Raw genomic sequence first — 22,773 nt, forward strand, 5'->3', positions numbered from 1 at the left:
CAGAAAATGACCAAGTAAGGGACAAAACAATAGTGAAGTTAACAATATAATACAAAGACTCAGTTATGGGGGTTCCCTATGTGATGATGCAGATACAGTAGTAAGTTCAGTGTTATATCTCAAGGTAAATTAAAGACAATGGTTGAATTACGAAGCCAAAACATGACCTGGAAATCACCAGATTACAGGATACTTAAGTGAGTGAGGATACCCCGCAGCAAACAGAAGTGCAGAGGGAGAAGGAAGCTGTAGTTTCTTTTGAATTCTAGCAACCCCTAAAACCTCTGGAAAGGCTGTAGTGACGCCCCTAAGAGTAGGAAGAAATGTAAGGTAAGCACAGAGGCAGAGACTGATGGGGGGAAAGTGGGAAACAGCCAATGTATTTCTCCACAATTGATTTCTGATTCTGATTCCTCTGACCCCAACTCTAGAACATACATATACACAGTAACACCAGTAGACAGCAAACCAAATGGCCAATAATGTTCTTTTCAGCTTCCCCTACCTACGCTATCATCATAGCTCGCATCATTTCACTGTAGCAATAGCAATTCCAATAAGTGTTAAAGAAACAACCACTGTCTTTGATAACCGTTTTGCACCACTTAGGTGGAAAACCTATTTCCCTACAGAGAAAAACGTACTTTTCCAGATCATTCACAACCTTTCTCAGACTGCTATTTCCAAAACTGAGTTGCCTTTTGCCAGACAACGCCAATGGATTTCCAGTATGCTACTCATTTTTTTTTGCTGTTAAAAGTAGCTCCAAGAGCCATTTCTCACTATCAGTGAAATAAATAAAACATCAGACTGATGAAAATGCTAGAAACTGGTGCTTAAAACGAAAAGTATTGCTAGTGAGCACCAGTGCAACAGAGTGCTAATCAACAAACTTTTTCAAAGCGGGAATGTATGCTGGCCAAAACTGGAAAGTTTGCTTCCCATGTCAATGAGTTTGTAATTCTGTATGCTGAGGCAGTAGGACTAAATTGGTGCTCTGACACAAAGCAGGAAAACGGTAACATTCGGTATAAATTTTAATTGTCAGCACTCCTGACTGGATTCTGCAAACAATTTGCTACCAGAGAATAATTCAAGGGGCTGCCAACTCATTACGTATTAAGTCAGAAAGGTAGACACCCAACACACTTTGGGTGCAGCTAGCCAACAATACTAAAGGCTTTTTTCATTATCAAAGAATTCCCTCTTCCACTTTAAGGAGTTTTTAAACAGACATGAGCCTGAAATATCTGAAAATCGTTGAATTTTTTTCTGCTTTTCTAATGCTTCAGCATTTAATGCATTCAGTGAAATCACACACTAGAGGCTCAATTAAAAGCAATTAAGAGAAAAATTTCATAATACTGTATTTATTTTTCTAAAAGAAAATCCTGTTTTATTCAAACATACTTAAACTTGTTATGTTTGAAAAACGCATGGGATTGGATGGATTACCACATCAGATGAACACCTTATTTTCAATGTTTTGTTGGCTTAAAGACTAACAATTTGTTTTTGCATCACCAATTTTGACGATTTCTAAGTACTTTGGCCAAAATCCACCATACAACCTATATAGTAAGTTTCTCTTCCAGATGCTTCCCTGGAATGCACACAGAAGTTTCTCAATTTCAGGTCAAATTCTCCGCTCTACACTAATAATACGAAAACAATAGGCAAACGATGTAGTGCACTATTTCCATGGTGAAATGCCCAGTCTGTATTGATTTCAATCCAAGTTTCCAAATTCTTCAGTATTTTTTGCCCACGCTGCCTACCACTGACTTTCCACTTTCTCAAGAATGGAAGCAGCTTTTGTTTATCTATTTTTAAACTGAGTAGCTAACCCAAATGGCTATTGCTTTACCTTGTGCTGCATGTTGCAAACAACACTGGAAGGTACACTGTACTCTTACTAAACTGTTGTGACACCTCTCCATGTTTTGCACTAGTGTATAAGACTATCGCTATCTTTAACTGACACTCCTCTGGCTTCCAAGAAAGCCTTTCCTGCCATGTGAGTTTCCCCACAGCTTTTCATTGACTCAGATCAGTATTTCTCTCTCTCATGGTTCCCTCTCAGCCCTTCGCTTCTTTCCAGCAAGAAGAGAAGGTGACTACAATCAGAGACTAAAACTCTCACGACACTGTGCTGAGGCACAAACAGCTCATGAAGTAGTCCTCCCCTCTTAGCCACTTCTTCTGCCAGTGCTAGCGGGAAAACAGTCCCTAAACAACTAGTTGAAGTGTCAAACTTCATAGTCTCTTGAGAAATATATTCAGTCATCAGCTGAATTCCTAGACAGTGTGACTGTCTGATGTAAGCCTTCAAAGTTTCATCTGAGTTGCACGTATACTGCCGCTCTAGCAGAAAAAGGAAAAAAAGTGTATTTACATTCATTTTGCCAAACATTAGCATCTTCTGTCCAATCATTTGAATGCAGAAGTGTTAGGAGAAAACAGCTTAGAGAACAAGGGTTGACACATACAGTGTGAAATCTTAAGGTGCTTGAATGCAATGAGGGAGAAAGTGAGACAGAACCACATTTCATCTCCCTAACTGTGCTATAGTCCACATGAACTTTGTGACAGGTCTCTGTCTCTCAGCCACACTTCACTAGCTTCTGCTGACATTCAGCTGTCAGACAGCAACCCTTTACCATGCCCCTAACATGCTCTACAGCTTCACCCAATTAACTCGCTTTCACTTGACATTGCAGCAAAAAGCTTCATAATAGGTGGTCAAGGTGCATGGTGTCTGCTTGCCCTCTAACTGCTCACGCACAGCAAAAAGCTTAGCTACCTTCCTTTTTGTCTGTTTGCTCTGAACTGGTGCGACTACAATTTAGGCATTCTGCTACTGAATGGGACAAGGACAGCAGACCCTTGCCAGTGGTGCATTAATCCGTCTTTTACCGAAGGCTAATTTTAACACAGAATCCTAGCGCTAATCACCGCAAACATTTTGGCAAAAAAAGAAATTACACTGATTCAGTAAAATACTTCAATCACTTTATAATTAAAAAAGATATACTGTATCAGCAATATGGATACAACGGGGAAAGAAGGAAAAAGTAATTATTTCTAATAGTAACATTTAACAACATAAAGGAGAAAGGTCTAGGAACAATGAAAGTGCCTTTATGATTCAGCTTTCTTGCATTAAAAAATCTTTAGGCATTCAGAAGATTAATTTTTGCTATGCATTTTTGCCAAATAGGCAATATTTTTGAGGAATAATATTCAGAAATATAAATCTATGTAGCTAACAAAACAAATTAACGATTAAAAAAATGGAAATCAACATTTTAGGACTCTCCTGACAGCTTATACAAAAACGAGAACAAACATGGAACTCACTGTTACTTTGCAGACAGATGCCTTGGGAATACTCCAGTTTGCTCATTACTTCCCTCAAATATATTTATATTAAATGTGGAGTAGGTCAGAAAAGGTCCTTAAAAATCCAATATGCAGTCAGCACTGATGATGTTCAAATGCTCTTTGCTGTGTCAGAGGCATGAAGTTGACCAAGGGTGGAACAATCTGGGTGACCACTGGTGTCTGGACAGTGGAATTAGGAGAGTCGCTGTGGCGAATGCCTTCTGGTGGCCTTACAGGTTTCAACTACCAGAACTTCAGTAAGGCAAGACTCAAAAGGCTATCCACGAAGCCCTTTCAGATTCTGGTGTTTGCTGAACTACAGCACATTCAGATAGCTTATGTAACCTATTTGCTTTCCCAGCATATCTACAGGGACAAGTCCCCTTGAAGCTCTCTGTAAAAACCATTGAAAGGGCAAGAAACCTGATTTTCATACAGAGGGAGAAGCAGACATCCAGCTTCTAGAAAGTGGAAGCTCAAGAGAAGCCATTAGAGTGAAGGAAGGACAACAAAAGGGAAATATATTGATTGAGGTGTAAAGCAGACACCTCTCGTGACAGGAGTTTATGGCAAGGACATATCTTTATGAAAGGAGATGAAAAGAAGCAAGTAATAAGGACTTCGGACTCACACACTTCTAGCAGAGGCTGCTGATGCAAAAATGGGTAGTTTTGCAGCAATGAAAAAAAAAGCAGAAAATATCTCACTCAGATTTCAAGTAGGAAAATGGTATTACTCGGACCTAAAGTGAAGTGCTAAGGACATACAAGGCCTCTTAGTGGATAATGCTATTGCAGAACTCTCCAGAAACCTTTAGGTGAGCAAAAGGTGACTTTGGTCCACTCGGATGTGAGAGTATAATCCGGTGTTGTCCATAATCCTGAAGCAAGAAGGGAAATGCTGATCTCATGAATCGACAGCCTTCAGCATACCCTAACAAACTGTAGACTGATGTAAGCACTTAGGAGACAGGAGAGCTGGGATCATAAACTGGATACAGACAGAGTTTATGCAACCTATCTGCACCTATTTGAAGAACAGACTGATTGTAATCTGTTATCTGAAATACAGACAAACATTTGCATCCTGAGTAAGAACATCTGCTTTTGCGTTAGGCTACAGGCTAATCTAAATCTCACTTCATCTAAAAACTGTATCAAACTCAGTAGCCTCTTAAAAAGATTCTCTAATGATAGAGCAAAAAACGACTGACATGCCCACATACCTAGAAGTGGACTATTACCACTGCCAACCTCATTTTCTCAAAATGAATGTTTGTTATTAAAATCACCAATGTGTTTTGAGGACAAAGGGTTCCACCCCTTTAGCACTGCCCAATGCAGTGTACATTTTCTGGATTGTCCACTGCAGATGTGTAGCCTGCTACCTACCAGCCAAAATCCTGATAAGAGTTCCATTCTCTTCCTCCATAAACTGGTTTGGAGAAAGAGTCACCAGGAAGAGGTACATTTGGCTCCATGTAGGTTTGGGATAGTTTCCAAACTTTTGTTTGCTTATCTAAACCAAGCACTTTAATGTTCATTCATTCCCAGTAAAACTTAGTTGAAGTAACTTCAGGAGGGAATTACTCCTTCTCCTGCAAATTGCATGCAACATCTGAAGCAGTGTATATTCAACAGAGTTCTAAAGGGTAGTTTTATAACAGTAATGGTAAGGGAAAACAGTTGGCTTTCCAGCAGTACTGCTTATAAAATATCAGTTGATATCTGAATAGCCTAAAAAAAATATTTTAGGCTCAATTTCAGTTGACGGCTAACATGTAGGTCTTTTGTAAATGCAAGATCCAAATTACACTAACTGGGCAAGGAATCAAGCTTATCAGTTATAAACAACTTGAGTGTGAGTGAGTTAGGTTTACTGTCTCTATTGGTTTTGGCTGAATTTATATATACAGTTATACTTCAGACTGAAATCAAATAAAAAAATCTAATAATTACTTCAACAGAACTTTTTATACTTATTAGATTGCAGAGCACAATCAGCCTCTGAGAACCACTTTTCACTCAGGTACTAGATCATCAGTTTCTGTGAGGCTGAAAATGCAGTTTGAGTGAGTCCACTAGGCAAATGGAACTAATATTTCCTGCATACCAGTCATATTTTTTGTGAATCAACACTAAAAAAATGCTAATGGAATGTCATGCTTTCATACATATATAACAAATGTGTGTTCTGAAAGCACAGAAGAGTTAAAACAAAACAAAACAAAACAACAACAAATAATAAAAAAAAAACCACCAGAACCCACCACCACATACAACACTACAAACTTTCATCAGGCACATAAAATTTTTATCAGAAGAGTCACGAATAACATAGAGGAAGACTTGGAGAGAGGAGGTTTCTTCAGCTTTCTGGTCTGTAAAACAGGGAAGCTGTAATATAACTTTAAAAAAAATCATTTTACATTCAGTAATTTGGTATGCCTTTTACATTCCAGAATGATACCTTAAATTCCTCCACTCAGAGCTCCTGCTTATTTAAAGTGTAGTAAACTTCAGTAAGTTATTAAATTAAACTAGAAATTCCTAAAGCAAAAGGATTTTGACATGTACAAATTAAAAAAAAAAAAAAACTGGATGACTTTAAGTGTCAAGAAGCTTTGAAAAAGTCCTGGTTAAGCTACAATCCACGCTCAGGCTCCCAAAAGAGTGTAATGCATTTACTAGATGCTGTGCAAGAAAACTTGATGTCACCCAGAGTCCGAAAGACTATCAGGTCCCTGACCGTAAGCGTATAACCGGCACTTTGTTGGTTATACTTTTGTGATCCTTTTGTGATCAAATCAGACCCTTGGTACTCAACAAAAGCTGAAAAATTAGTGAATTATTTCATTATTATGGCTTTAGCCTCCAAGGCCTGTCTTTGTCGAATTACCTGTGACATGTAAATAAAGGCTTTCAAAATATTGGTGGACACGCAAATTTAAGACAGGCAAGTATTGCAACGTCAGCTTTTTGGGGACATTTACTGAGGGAACTATGGGTTTATGGGCCGATTTCAGTTAAGGGCCAGATTCAAAAGTGTGGTTCTTAAAGCAATGTGGCTTTAAAGGTTCCATGGGTCCATGGGTTTAGCTCTCTAAACAGCTGTAGGAATTGAAGTAGTAACACCATCCAGAAAGGATGAAACGGAATCATTGCATCATCTAATGTCACTCTGCTTTCCTAATATCATCACATGTGGCAGGGAAACTCTGCTAGTCATTAACCACATTATCCTTGCCTATATTTTTAGGAAATTTTATTACTTACTGTGCATTTTAAAGGTATCCTACCTTTCATGAAAAAAAATAAGTCAATTGATTCATTAACAAAAAGAGGGTCCGTCCTTTCCAAAACATAGCATTTCTTAAACAGATCAACAAGAATAAAACAAAACAAAACACCAAATTCTTGTAAAATGGGAAAGAAAAGATATATTTCAGGCACATTTGTTTCTAAATCTCTTTCTTTAACTGAACCTTTATGCAAACTGAAGAAAACACAAGTTATTTGAAAAATCAAGATTATCACCATGATAACATCCTTTTAGTTAACAATGAAGCTCTTCACCCTACTGTGTAGTCATTTCACATTTTAAAAATTTGTTCAAGAATTAGTCTATTTAATAAGCCAAACTGCTTCAGAGTAGCCAGTCTCTGGAGAAAACAGGTCCTTACTATCATCAACTGGAAAAACTGTGCCTTCACTACAAAATGTAGATTTCACAGACTTCCACAAAAAGTTTTTATACGTCATTTAAAAACAATAGCAATAAATAAATAAATACATGTTGGGTAAATATTAAGTAGTGTGACTTAAAGATGTAAAATCCAATAAAAATAAACATTAAGATGTAACTTGCTGACTTGATATGCCCTTAAATCATATCAACATCACAGGAATAAAATTACGAGTTAAGAACAGTGTTATACTTCATGCCCTAACTCTGAATTTCTTGTCTTTTTATCTCTCCTGTCTCTTATACTCTCCAATATATTTTAAAGTTTTTTTTTTTCATTTCTTGCATTAACTTTTATGCATAAAGTACAAAATGCAAGCAATCAGGCAATGGAAGCAGATGAACACATGTATTTCTATAAAAATACATTACTCTACTGAAAAAATGTCACAGAAATGAATGTAAAGGTTTGTTCTTTTTTTCCCAGTTGAGAAGGATGCAAACATGCACAATTATAGTAGAAGGCAGAGGAAAAGAGCATGAGCAAACCAATGAAAAAATAATCTGATATTATAAATTCCAAAAAAGGCACAAAGTAAAGGAGACTGCTACGGTTTACAGCTACTCATCTTTATCATTTTCATTATCATAGAATCATGGCATCATAGATAGGTTTGGGTTGGAAGGGACCTCAAAGATCATCTAGTTCCAACCCCCCTGCCATGGGCAGGGACACCCTCCACTACACCAGGTTGCCCAGAGCCTCATCCAACCTGGCCTTGAACACTTCCAGGGATGGGGCAGCCACGACTTCTCTGGGCAACCTGTGCCAGTGCCTCACCTCCCTCAGGGGAAAAATTTCTTCCTCAGATCTAATCGAAATCTCCCCTCTTTCAGTTTAAAGCCATTGCCCCTTGTCCTATCACTACACGCCCCTGTAAAAAGCCCCTCTCCAGCTTTCCTGTAGGCCCCCTTTAAGTACTGGAAGGCTCCTATTAGATCACCCCGGAGCCTTCTCTTCTCCAGGCTGAACAGCCCCAACTCTCTCAGCCTGTCTCCATAGCAGAGGTGTTCCAGTCCCCGGATCATCTTCGTGGCCCTCCTCTGGACTCGTTCCAGAAGCTCCATGTCCTTCTTGTGTTGGGAACTCCAGAGCTGAACACAGTATTCCAGGTGGGGTCTCACGAGAGCAGAGTAGAGGGGCAGGATCCCCTCCCTCGACCTGCTGGCCACGCTGCTTTGGATGCAGCCCAGGACACGGTTGGCTTTCTGGGCTGCCAGCGCACATTGCCGGCTCATGGTGAGCTTCTCATCCACCAGCACTCCCAAGTCCCTTTCCTCAGGGCTGCTCTCAATCCATTCTCTGCCCAGCCTGTACTTGTGCTTGGGATTGCCCCGACCCACGTGCAGGACCTTGCACTTGGCCTTGTTGAACTTCATGAGGTTCTCACGAGCCCGTATCTCCAGACTGTCCAGGTCCCTCTGGATGGCATCCCTTCCCTGCAGCATGTCCACCACACCACACAGCTTGGTGTCACCTGCAAACTTGCTGTTTGGACACTGTCTATGCTGCTGCAAAGATGTTAAACAGCACCAGTCCCAAATATCTCCCTTTGGTCTGTGGAGGATCCACTCCTCTATCTGGACTAGTGAGGCGAGGGCTGACAGCTGAGAAATCTGCTGTGGGACCAAGGGTGGTGATGACACCCAGCCTTGTGCTCCCAGGACCCTCCTTCCAGTCACTGCACCATAAGCAGAGACTAACGGGAGATACAGCATCAGAGACAGTCATCTCGTCTCCTGTGGAGGAAAGTTTGCCTGCTAGCTGGCACAGAACTCTCCGGTGGGGAGGTGTCCATCATCTCCCTGCCATCCAGAGGGAAACATTAACCTGAAATCTGAGATTTTGCTTTACAAACACTGAAAGTACATCTTTTGAGAGGAATACTTACTTCTCCACTATTTTAAATGTAGTTTTATGCAGGTCCAATCTACTTAAACATCAACACAATTTTTTCTTTTTTCTTTTTTAAATGGGTGCATGTAGCATTATCCGTGCCACATTACAGTGGGGGCATGCTGCACATACGTGCATTTCTGAGGCTGGCTGAGGAAGAGGCAGACTCCTAGAAACACTGCCCCAGGTGTTGCTCTCTTGTCTTTTCTCCCTGAGAACTGGGCAGTGAGCTAGTGGTACAAAGTAAACAAGAAACATCACGAAAGACAACAAAAATCCTTCCACCTATCATCCTGATCAACTGAATTATAACTCACAGATATCATGTACCCATCTTGCACTATTTATCAAAGCCAATGCCTGAAGATCAGCACAGAATTTTCTCCTTTTAATCAGTGCTTTACATGCATAGCTCGAAACACAAAACCAAACAGTTGTCACGACAAGAAAATAACTATTCACAACAGTTTATCTGATAGGATCTAAATTTAAAACGTCAAGAAAATATCAGGAAGAAGACAATTCAGATTGCATGGATTCATTTGCCATTTAAGTATCCGAGCTAGACTCATTCAGGCACAGCTATGCTTTAATCCCCTCCAAAAATTTCTCGGCGATTCACAGTCTCAGAACAAACAGACGTTCTCTTTATGTTTAACCCACAGTTTAGCAGGGAATAATAGAAGCTTCCCAGCTCTCCTTCTTGAAATAACTGCTTCAAAAGGGAGGAGGAAGCACCTTCTGGCCTGAGTAAAAGTCCTTGAGTCTGGAAAGAAGTGAATTTGTCTGCCTTTGTAGAGAATATTCCTTTTCTTCTATAAAGCCAGCAAAATTGTGTCCTCGGCTCTGTTCTTTTGTAAAACTTTTTCCCAAGGTCAAATGTCCTGGTCTATAATATCCAGTTCTCAAAATAACAGCCTGTCTAGCACTCCCAATACTTTTATTTCTACTGCAGCATTAGCAGCATACATAATAACATACGAAAGTTTCTTTTAATTTGATGTGCTGAAAATGTCACTTTCAGAGGTGTGGGAAGGAGGCAAAAGAAACAGGTGTGCAGAAAACAAGAAGTAAATATATGCTTCATGCTATATGAATAAAACTCATTGCAAATTACCAATGAAACATTTTGTCAAGACCACTGCAAAGCCATCTAATAAGGAAAACGGCATCACACGGCTGTCTCCCGACCCACAGTTGCCCTCCACAGCAACTGGGGCCTTTCTGAAACATTCTGTTTCAGGAAACTCCACATACCATTTTGCAAAGAAAGTAAAAGAATAGCTCGTTCCAGTATTTCTCCTTCAAAAACTGAACAAAATGAAGTGTAGGCATTCACTTCTTTTCTTTCTGTTAATCTGCTGCAGGCAGAGAATGAATGCATGATGATTTTTCACAGGGCAAACTTGAACCTATACTTTAGACTTGTTTCCTTATCCAAATCATTAGTTTCTCTAAATCAATTTCCAATTAGTTGCTCCAGGAGGTACAATTGTTGCACCGGCCTGAGCATTTAGGATAAGAGATGAATACAGCTTCAGGTTCCAAGCGTCTTGTTTTCAGCCCTGGGAACTGAGGACCCTTGTTTGTGAGCTGGTAGTTCCAGTCCCTCACTAGAAACACATTTCTAATGCCATAGAAATGCAAACCATGAAGGGAAAAAAGGAAAAGAGATTAGCTTCCTGAAAACACGACCCTCCTTTTCTGTGACTCAGCCAATGACTTGAAAGATTTGTTTTGTGCTTAACATCGGAATAAACCTGCGGTCATTTAGGAACTTCATGGTTTCCATTAAACCGCACAGCATGGACATTTGGAATTTCATGGCAACTGTGAAGTGAGAATATAGATCTTGCTTTTCCAAGCACCGGCCTGAGCCCAGAGCTAACACCCACACACATTCACTCACATTCCTTAGCCAATTCATGTCATTAAGGAGACTTTAAGAACAGACAAAACAGAGAGAGGGGGGAAAAAAAAAAAAAAACCCACCACCAAAAAACCAACCCCACTTAAACCTCTTTCTTAGGCACTTGAAAGCAAAATACTAGAAATGGAAATGCAATGTTTAAATGCAGCAAACGAATTGTGTCCATCTACAGTGTTTACAGCATTAACTCTGCAACTACACTGAAAATCAGAAATACTGGAAACCACCTAATTACCCAAACATTTACCTCTCTGCAGGTGTAAATACATGGGCCTAATAAGCCTTCCCACTGTGAAAGCAGTTACTTAAATTATATTAAAATATTAAAAACTATTTAATGAGCTTTTTTCCCCTAAAGTAAATTGAGTGTGTGCCTTAACCTGCTTCAGGCAAAGGAAGTTTCAAACATATTGGTTTTGAAACTAGCCATTATTTCCCATGTTAAAAAAATGGCAATTTTATTTCCCAACAGCAAATGAAACTGTCAGGAAAATTTAGATGCAATAAAATTGGGTGGTTAAACCAACATGCTGGATTTGGAATAAAACTGAATTAAAGGAATTAAAATTAAGCATTATGTCAGTCAAACTTTGTAAAAACTATTTGAAATGGTGGGGGGGGTGGTGTTGGGCTGGTGGGGTTTTTTTTTCAAAAGTTAGGTTTTGGACTTGGTGAAGTCTACCCGTAACTACCCATTTTATGTCCATCAACAGTGTCACATTTGAAATTTGCGCAATGAAAAATATTTTGCATAAAATGTGTTGCTTCTGGCAACATTTCTGCCTAAATAAAAAGTTGTCAGGCAGTGTGTGACTTTAGTGGTACAGAGTTTTAAAATGGTGGCTTCAGTCCAAGGCTAGCTAATAACGGCTGACATGCACTGGAATCTTGAGGCCTAAATCAACATTGTTTTCACAGCTGTAATTAAGCCACCTAATCAGAAGCACATTTTGACGGGACAGTTTCTGGAAGCCAGACATTACAATTTCTTATGCCTGGAGCGCAGTGGCTCATGAGAAGTCCTCATTTAATTTCAGTTGGTTTTTTGTTTTTTTTTTTTTTTTAAAAAAAAAGGCTGTAAAATGAAAAGACTATTAAAAAAAAGCAGTGTACGGCTGTTGAAATGAAGCAGGCCTATGTGTTCATGCCTTGACCAACCCTGCATCCCACCCTCCTTCGGCTCTCTGCCGAGTCCCCAGCTCTCAAGTGGCAGCTGCACACAGTGAGATTAAGGGCTTCTGCCAAAGTCAACAGATGAGCTGGTCTGAACTGGCTCTCTGTGTGTTCTGATTGTAAATTGTGCTGGTGATGATTAGAGAACTCTAACACAGGATGTCGACTCTTAAAACTGTCCAGAGAAAATAATTTTATTTTTTTTTTTTTAAGTTCAGGAAATTTTTTTAAACTTCTTTTGTGGCTTGGTACACAGTGCAGTGTCTATAACTTTTCGATGATTCAAACATGAATTCACACAAATTAAGTAACTATATTATTATAAAAATACACCGTTACTTGCTCACAGCAAGATCCTTCATTTGGGGATGTTTACGTAGCAGTGTTGCCGTACACTCCAGCAGTCTTGTGCTTCTACCACCTGCCAGTGGAAGAGACCCTTAAAATTCAGACTATCAGTATTTTTGTTGTGTGACTATCACTTCAGGACATCATCATACCCAAAAAAGGCTAAACCTTCTTGCTCTTTTTTCTGGAGCGCGACTACATTAGTAACTTTAACATAAACTTTCAACCCCAGAGGCCATTGTAAAACTATCAATACGAAGGCACCAGTCACTGGGGTCTGATTACATTTAGTTCTGCATTTTAATTACATATGGATTCTATTAACTGAACCTTTTGCCTTATAGGCAACATTTTAATCAAATTACTATAATTTTCAAATATGTTACAATAGTCTGACAAGTTAAAAGTTCACATACCTAGAATATTGAGTATCAAAAATTTTTGCATAGAAAAGGAAGTATTCTTTACGAAACAGTAAATGCGTTGTTGGATTACTGTAACTGTATTTGAACACCTTACTCTAAGTTACATAATATCTGTTTCATATTATTATTTTTTTATTGGTACAACATAATAAGCAAGTAGTTTAAACTAAATGATTTATACTGTTTGGTTGTAACTATGACCGTGTAAGAAACACCACATGACAAGGTGAGCATGTGCACTAGGATACCTGCATTCCTTGGCCGTGCCGTAAGCTTGGCAAGTAAAATCCAATTGCTTAAAATCAGGTAAGAAATGCAAATGTTTCCGTAAAAAAAATAGCTTCTGGAAGATATTACTACTTTGTGGATTCGGCCAGATGATAGAGACTCCAGGGTTAATAAATATTATGAATACAGCTTTCTATTTTTGCCTATACTGGTATTTTCACTATTTCATGTCTATTATCATCTCAATAGTTGTGAAATTCTCCTTGTGGGCCTGTCAGATTTTTTGTTACTTACTATTACTTTAAGAACATTCATACATTTCACAGTAAATAAACCACGCACTGGTAATTAACAGTACTGTGCAAAAGTTACAATTATTTGAGGTCTGTATCTTACTGAATTCTGTCCTAGACTATTTCCAAGAAAACACTGCAAGACAAAGGGTAACAATAAAAATAACAAGTCTGACTATTTTTTGCAAGGCAAATTAAGAACTAGTATCTCCAACTCTCTCACAAAACCAGTTCAATTCCAAATCTTTCAAAAAATCTTTTCAGTTCAACTGTGCATCAAGCTAGCATGAAGTAGTGGAAAAGTCAAGCAGAGTTTTCGGCCAGGACCTATCTGCTTCTTGCAACATCTGGGAAGAATTCCCCCAGCTACATCAGTCATTCCATGTCCTAACACAAGAGATATGGCTCTGGCCCATGAGAGACGCTCTCTAACTTTTAGCACAACACCGATGGCGTGAGTGCCTTTCTCCTGTGCAGCAAGTAAAAACCAAATAGGGTTGTTTTTTTTTTTTCTTTCTCTCCAGTTCTGTCCTCATAATTCTAAATGTAAGACATTGCTTCCCTGTCAGACTCAGGACTCAGCCTTGAAACACAAACTGAACTGGTGACAAGGAAACAAAAAGAGTATGGGGGAAAAACATGTAAAACCACTGCCCTGACCAGCCTGGCTGAGTAGGAAGAAACTGTCAGTGGTGCAGAGTTCGAGTTTTAAATATTTATTTTTTTCTCTCTCTCCCATGAAGAGGGTTCAAGTAGATCATGAGCGCTGAGAGCTGACTGCTCGGAGTAGGAAGAAAAGTGTACATTTTGGTCAATGCAGTTCTCCAACACGGAAAAAAAAAAAAAAAAAAAAGAGAGCACATGTCAATTACTACTGTCTCAACAATAAATATGGATTTGTCACACATTAAGATCATTCTACTCGCTTCTCTCACCTGACCAAAACCTCAATTGCTGTATTTTCAGTACTTTAAGTGATATCACTAGGCATTTTCAGACAACAGACAGACACAGCCACAACTATGGGGGGAAAAAAAAATAAAGATGATGCAAAGCCACATAAAGCAATGAGTGATTTCATTTTCAAGCCCAGTTAGGAGAAGCATCCAAAGACAACAGTTGTTTTTGTGGTTAGAGAACCCTGCTCTTCTTACAGACCTTCACTTCACCCCTCTCAGCCATCTGAAACTCACCTTCTCCCCCTTTCAGTTAAAGTTACTCTTTCGGCTTCCCAAATTTCCATTTCTCCAGTGCACACAAAGCTTTTTTCTCTTTATCGTCTTTACAAATTACTGTATTTCCCCCTTCATTTTCTACTCTCCTTTGATTCTGAAGTGAAAACAGAAAAAGGAAGGAATAGCACCAGATCAGCCGCACATTCAGGATCAGAGAAATACCTGTCCACTTGGAATGTAACAATGGCTTCTTTTGTTTGCCAAAACTGATACGAGAACATGTTAAATTCTTAAAATTCTGACAGTAGCAGTGACATCAGGCACAAAATCTCAGGGCTGAAAGCTACGAAAACACTCTGGAGAAATTTTACAATTAATCGAGCTCTGTCAGTTCCTGTGTGTGTCCGGTCACACTGGAAAACACGGTGTCACTGCCTCTACTCCCCACAATGCTGTGCCTACAGCACCAAACTCCTTGGCAGTACAGACACCGTGGATCCACATGTTTGCCACGTGACTAATGTGATGCCACACGTTGCCCCGCAGCACCCACAAAGTAATTGCTTATGACTACCACTGCACAGTGCAGCACTTAGAAGTCCTCAGTTCAAAGCCTACTTACCACTGCAACGCTGAATGAAAGTGCAAGTATAGTAATAAACTGATGTATTTGAAGAAGTAAAATGGATCAAAGCAGCACAATCCAGTACTGTTGAAGTAACTGGCAAGTGTTTGTTTAATAGGAAACCTTGAAGTGCAGTCCAGTTCGTGATGTTCATATTACTAGATGTGGCCGAACAAGAAATAGGCAGGAAAAAAGAAATACAAGAACATTTTAGCTGTTATCTTCTCTGCTTACCTACAGATCATGTGTACAGTTAGTTACTACCAGTGAAGTACTTCCACTAAACCCACCTCCTAGGCACATTAAGCTTTCCTAAGGGCAATCATATGAAGGCATAAAGGCAGAGCCACGTAAAGGCTAACAAGACAGTTTCTTACATGGAGAAAAAGGTAGTCTCAATCCAGTACTGACTTCAATGCTCAGTGAAATAATTCTCCATCTTATTTCATGCTAAAGGTTGACTGCTGGCTTCTCTGTTCCTCCTCTGGCAACCTACATCCTTATAGTCAAGATTACATATGGCCACATCAACGATAAGCTGAACTCTTATTTTTATTAGCTCTAATTACAGATATGACCCTTAACATGGGGTTGCAACAAGTCATGGAGAACAGAATTGTGACTGTAGTACTTGCACTTTGGAGAAAGTAAATATTAAAACCAAGGAAATGCACAGAAGTGAAACTGTTATGGTTGCAAAAAAAAGACTATTACAAAATATTAATGGTTTGATAACAGAAATAAAAAGACGTTTTAGAAATGTAAGGGAAATTTCAGAAGCACTTGGCAGAGAAAAAAAAGACAAAACCAGAAGAATTTTTTTTTTAAAAAAAGAGATGCAGGAATAGGGAACAATGGGAAATAAAGAATGTTTAGGTAGAAAACCAACAATCTTTATTTCAGCCATACTGAATTTTAAAGAGTTGCAAGAATGAAAAATGCACAAGGCCTTTCTCTGCACAGGGGAAGAATCATCAGAGACGAGCACGACAGACAGATAGCTGGACACTAATGAAGAGTACAGAGACATTCTTCTGTTGACGCCCCTTCATCCCTCATAATAATTCTCTTCTCTGTAAGCAGTGTTTCCAGCGTTCATCTCACCTCTGTCCATCATAATCATATCCCTTCCTGTTCTTCTCTGTTAGCATTACCGTGAGCACACATAGCAATCTCAGAATCTAAACACTATCGACTAGAAGGAAAGTGGTTGGACTGGAAGCAGACTGGAGGATGGAGATGTCAATTCAGAGTCTGAGATGAGGAGTCAGAATCATTGATGTTGCCTTATGGCATCAGTTTTGTTTTTACAATTATCAGCAAAACCCAAAGCAACAGAAGAGGAAAAATGTGGTGTGAATAAAAAGAAAAGCAACATAGCTAGTAAATTTCCGCACAAAAAAGGTCAACTAGGAAAGCAGTACCTTCTGCACATGGAAAAGACCAATACTGATGAATGGCCCAAACTTGGATGCAATGGACAGTTTGGAGGGCAAGAAGCTTACGCAATTAGCATACAAGACATCAAGAGAAAGGCACCACATGGTGAGATAAATCCCAGTCTTCTAAGGTGAGAGTCCACATATGGTATACAGCTGAAAGAGTTTTCCAAAACGTGTTCAGCACTGAGCAATAGGTTGCTGCTCTAGGAACACAAGCATACGTCATATGAAGACCTGCAAGTAATACAGTCCAGGTGCTGTGTTTATCTCCTACATGAAAAATTTTGCCAGCAATGTTACTTAGAACTGGAAACGTGATTGAACGCAGTGGATTGAAACCAACAAAGCGTGTACAATTATGAATTCAAATAGATACTCAAGAAAAGGCATTACTCCCTTTCATTTAAAATAATCAAGCAAAAAAATCTGGTTTACTTTTTTAATATAGAAAGAAATTTAATGCAAAACTTCTTCCTCAAAATCAGAACAGAACAGTATTGGCTGAAACTTTAAAATGTAAGTCACTCTGGAAAGCTGTGATGCCTGAAGTTATTAAAAGTCATGCTTGATGCAACTTTTGCAAATATTAGGGACAAGCCTTACAGAAAACCTGAATACTACAGAATATACCATGATCACTTATACTTTTTTCATGGAAACTTGACAATCCGTCATTCTGAATTTTTTGCCTTTACATTAAAATTTTAAGACACTTTCTATTAATGCTGATGCTTAGGTTCAAATTAAAACTGCATGTAAAGGAAGAACTATTCTTCTCCCCAGAGGGTTGTACAGAAGGGCCAACTGATCCTACTACGATGCAAAAAGCATCATCTTTACATTGATAGCGTGGGCAGACACAAATTACTTAAAAAGCACTGTTTAATCAGAGGCATCAGAGAGCTGGGGGGCCAAGCTGTCTGTTTTCACTAACATATCGAGCCACTGCACAGCCCTTCATAGACAGGACTAGCATAATCTTTGCTCAAAGCTCTCTCAATCCAAATGAAAGCAAACCTCGCTGCAGCAAGTTTGGCAGACTTCCCAATCCTTAGTACACAAGTGGTCATCTTGACTTAAACAACAAAAACAATCATAACAGGCAAAGGAGCAACCCAATTACACTGGGCACAGGCTCAGCAGGACACATGTAAACCTAGCAGAAAATATAAAGAAAGCCTGGTTGGAGGAGAAAAGAAGCAATTTCAGCGAAGCAATTTCATTTAGTTTCTTAGAAAGGTTGTGCAGTCACAAATAAAACAAAGCTTTCATTCAATGATTATCATCTCAAAATCTTAAAACTGAAGTTCTGCACTGATTAATATATTTCCTATTTTCACTAATTTTCTATCGTAATGATCCAATTTAGAATCAAGATAAGAAATTAATACAATTCTGTTGGAAACATCCAAAGCACAGCCACAGCCCCTGAATATACATTTGCCCGTGCGTTTAAATAATTTGCATTAGTGACAGCTCTCTTCTTACGGATCTTCAGTTTCAAAAAGAAAGGCAAACAATCCTCTTTTTCTTTATGGTCCTTTGCTTCACAAGAATAAAAGGAGAGAAAGGAAGAAGGAGAGGAGAACGAAAAAAAAAAAACCCCAAACTCCAAAGCTTTGTGCTTTATCCTATGTGGAAAAGTAAAGAAAGATGGAGATGAAATATATCAAGTGTATGCAAGTTGCACAGCTTGCACAGTCTCATTCTAGACATACTTGGGTACATATTTATGACAGTTTATGTGTCTGGCCTCCTGCCTGTGTGACACAAATACATCTGCATTCAGTAATCCCCCTAGAGAGAGATCTCAGATCTGAAGAATCACCTTATTAGCGTTAAACAAGTCCCAGTATCTTTGTGGGCAGCAACATTTTAGACAAGAAATTATTTCTGAAATTGGATTTTAACCTTGTAACTTTAGTGAGAAGTATTATTCATAACCACAGCTCTTAAAAAAAAAAAATCGCATCTCTTAATAAACATTTTGTTTACATGCACAGTTAATAACATTGTTTTAACATGGTGCTATATCTTTAGGTGGTTAAATTCTTCACGTGTGAAATTCAACCGCTTACTGTACTGCTAAAAAAAAAATAAATCACAATGTATAGTTTTCCAGTGACAGCAGCAATGAATGGGTCCTCGTAGAAGATACAGTAGTAAAATTAATCTTTGTGTTAACTTTTACCACCCTCCTTCTCTTCTGAAAAAGTCTCAGAAGGTTTGTGTTGACACTAGTTTTATTGCTCTATTATGTTTATAATGAAATATTACTTGTATTTCCCTACAGAAATTATGCAGCATGAAGGGAGATGCTAGCTAGCAAATCACATCCAAATGACAAAACTTACTTGAAAAGCAGACTTACCAATTGTAAGCTCTCACTTTCATGAAGACAAGCTGCTTGGAGCTTAGACTTCAGGGCTGCAGTGCAAAGTTGATGAGATGCTGTTTCTCTCACTAACATGTCAATTCTGGAACTCGCAAGTTGGTAGACATCCATAAAACTTTTAATCATGGCCTTTAAAAAGTAAAATAAATCATCAGTGCCAGGCAGGATATACTTAAATGCCAGATAGCATACATCTAAATTCATTATGGAAGACCTAACTTTTATTAATCAGAGAAATCAAACAATTCAGTCTCAAGACTTAAACATTAAGAAGGTCTAACATGGGATTTTGCATTCCTTCTAAAATCTTAAATATTAATAGAATTGAACACGAGCAAATTACTGTGCACCCTAAAAGAAGGTGTTTCGATGATCTGTTTTCAAACATCCAGTACTGCATTGAGCAGCTAATAACGTTTTTCACTGTATTTAAATACAAGACTCAGTGCAAGTTCGATTTCCGTTTACAAAGAATCACTACACAGTTCCAGGTAAACGCTCATACTTTCAAAATAAGTCGAGTTACTGATCCTTCCATTCCACTTCAAAAAAAAAAATAATAATTTGGCAGAAACAAAAGAAACACAGGAAACCTACAGACCTCTGAAAGTAAATAATCTGATTACAATATAGCTGGGAAAATATAATTGTTTTCATCTATACAGTGGAAGAATGTCCCAACTGTGTAATATTGATCAGACTGATAATAAAGTTAGCAGCACAAGAGAGTACAAATGATTCGGCAGTACTGGTAACTTTGTATCTACCCTAAATAGTGTAACACTGTTGAGATTATTGGTCTTCTTTACAACTGGTTAATCACATTTTATAAGTTACAGTTTTCCCTTCTGAAATGATCTGCAGCAAGTTTCTACTGTGAGAACATATTACAGATAATATGAAATTGGCCCTTTGAATGTAAGTCTGTGGTATAGGCAAAAATAAACTTAGTACCACAAACAGGCATTCGCAAAGATTTTTACTGTTTTCCTTTCTTTGTTCTCAAACACATTACTGCTTTTCAGAATAAAAGTTAACATAGCTGAAATCAACCAAGTTGTTCCGTTGTCAAAGCTAGAAAACAGCGGTGGCAAATTAACACCATCATATCTTTTCTGATCAGAAACAATATCCAAAATGTTTTGCATACAGTGCTAGTCCTAAAAGTGTATTCACATAGCTCTGTAAGTCTGATCCTGCTTTTAAAATTTTTCACTCACATTCAACGTGACTAAAACGTTGCAGCTCTTCACAAACAACACGGAGCAAGAATGTGGATGTATCTCACACCCCATATAAAACCGCCTGAGAGTCTTCATATGGCAACTGCCCACATGTTAAAAATTAGACATACATTGAAATACGTCTATGGACTGGGCCTGTGACTCATAAACAAGGATTCTATCACGGCGTCGTAACAAGCTGTGCCTCAAATCTCACAGAAAAAATCCTTACGTGCTCCTTTGATGACTCCCCATATGATATGTAAAAGTATCACTGAACTAGAATGCACAGAGATGATTCCTCACCTTCTTCCTCTCATCTCTGCTACCACAAAGCTAGTGAAGCCACCGACCTACACAGCTTTGTCCTACATCTCCAGAGCCACTCTGAGTCCACACAGTTATGGGAAGCAGCAGTTACCAATTCCTTGCTGCCCAACTCAGCTATTTCATTTGTTTTCTTGCTTAATGAGTTCAAAGATTTTCAAACTAGGAAAAAATGTATTCATTCATGAGCTTTTATATTCAGATAGGGCAAACTTCTTTCTAAGACATGTAGATTTTTTTTTAGTCCAGAGGAAGCAATTTCTTAGCTACTAATGATTCACTACCGATGTGGAAGGTAGCATTTATGCACCGGCAGGCACACACTCTTTCCACACTCGAGACTCTACCGAAGACTCAGGGTCAGTTTAGATTTCCCTCAGGCAGGACCAGATTAGGGAAAATAGCATTTTTGGGTCTTCCAGTGGGTGACGTGGACTCCTTGATAACGAGTGTGCAGAACATTTATTCTAAATGCCATCTGGAGGAAGGAAAATACTTCGTGTTTTTAGGCATGGCAGTGGAAGGCGTTCCTTTAGATATGATTTTACGTAATTCACGTCAGTCACAGATTGAGTCACGGACCAGTTTTCCACAATACAGAAGTTCTACTTATCAGAAAGCTCGATACATGGAGAATGGGCATAGAACCTGGTCACTTGCATGTTATAAAATCTGTCACATAATGATGAAACACATCTTTAAGGAGTTCAGAACTTTAATTCCAATCCCCATTTGCACATTACAGATACAAATGCAGCTTTGGAAATTGTTCCATGATCAAGAAAGTCTGTTGACAGAATTTCAGAGAACCCACATCCAGTTCTGTAGAATTTTTCTTCCTCATCTGCAAAGAAGGAGTGTTTTGTTTTTAAGTACACATAGCAATAAGATGTATACATAGGTTTTGAGTATACACAGCAATAAGATACTTCAGCAACCCTCGTGATTAATTTTTATAGAACAAAATTTGGCATTCATACACATCTGCAGAATCTGCATTTAAGCGAGCACTGAGTGGTTTTGAATGTGTTGGTAATACTGTGACATGTAAACTGGGAAGGGAACATGAAACAATAAAAATTTGTCTTCTGTAACAAATAAAAATGTTTTAAATATACACACCAGAAAATTACTTCTGTTCAGAAAGGCCAGATGTAGTGATCCCCGAACATTTATAGGAACCAATATTACTGCAACTCAGGCCACTTTAAAAGCTAAAATCTCTTCAGACAGATGAGTATTATAGGAAAGTTAGTGGCAGAAGACTTAACCAAGGAGGCCACAGCAATAGTGGGGCTGAAGAATACTAATTTTAAACATTTCTGGCTCTGGGTGTCCTTGCTTGAGCAGGGGGGTTTGGACCAGATGACCTTCAGAGGTCCCCTTCCAACCTCAACCAGTCTGTAATTCAGTGATTTCAAAGCCTTCCTAGGGATGGAACACGATGCAAGTTAATAATGGTTGAAATTTACACAGGACTGTCAATTTTAAGAGCAGAAATTGTAATGAATTACTCTGAGTTAATCAAAGAAAAAGAGGAATTAATCGGACAGCTGAGTTGATTTTTTTCAGTGACCTCTTCCCTTTCCTTTTACTCCACACAATGTCTTATTTTATAAAGGATTGCACTAATATTTAAAGTTCTACATCATGTGCTACTGATATGGCAGCAGCAAATTATAATGGTAGGAGTGTTTTCAATGTCAAAAGTGTCTTCAATGTGAGAGGAGACCTATGCTCCAACACTAAGTCAAGACATAGGAAGCTTCATGAAAACAGATGCATGACTTTCCCAGATAATTGGCTGCAACTCACAGGATAAAAATATATTCATACGGTTGGCCTGGAGAAATTATGGTGAAGGTGCTGGACTAGGCAGGACATTTGCAAGAGTGCCCAAGTCCCATTTTCAAATATAACTTTCAATGGAAAAATTATTTTAAGCCTAAGTACTTCTAAGGATCTTTTTAATGGTGTTTATACATTTAAAATAGTATCCCCATCCAGAAAATCTCTATGAGCACTTTAACTATCTTTGAATTCAAAGCATATCAGAAAATTCTGAAAAATTCCGGTAAGTGCTATTCACGTAATAAAAGAACAAAGTATTTTTAATTTCAGATCCGTATTTATTTAGAAAATAGGACTCTGATGATCCTGAGCA

General features: G+C 38.6%; 1 protein-coding gene across 4 annotated transcripts in view; it reads right to left on the reverse strand.

Annotated features, from left to right (window-relative positions):
- CCDC171 (coiled-coil domain containing 171) overlaps nucleotides 1–22,773 on the reverse strand; it is a 156,089-nt gene that overhangs the window by 3,792 nt on the left and 129,524 nt on the right. For all 4 annotated transcript variants that reach the window (XM_086629576.1, XM_086629582.1, XM_086629580.1 and 1 more), the window contains one exon: nucleotides 19,036–19,188. In XM_086629576.1, coding sequence (XP_086485702.1) covers nucleotides 19,036–19,188 — 153 coding nt within the window. The remainder of the gene's footprint in view (nucleotides 1–19,035; nucleotides 19,189–22,773) is intronic.

Source organism: Tauraco erythrolophus, chromosome Z, assembly GCF_009769465.1.
Source record: "Tauraco erythrolophus isolate bTauEry1 chromosome Z, bTauEry1.pri, whole genome shotgun sequence".
Lineage (NCBI taxonomy): Eukaryota > Metazoa > Chordata > Aves > Musophagiformes > Musophagidae > Tauraco > Tauraco erythrolophus.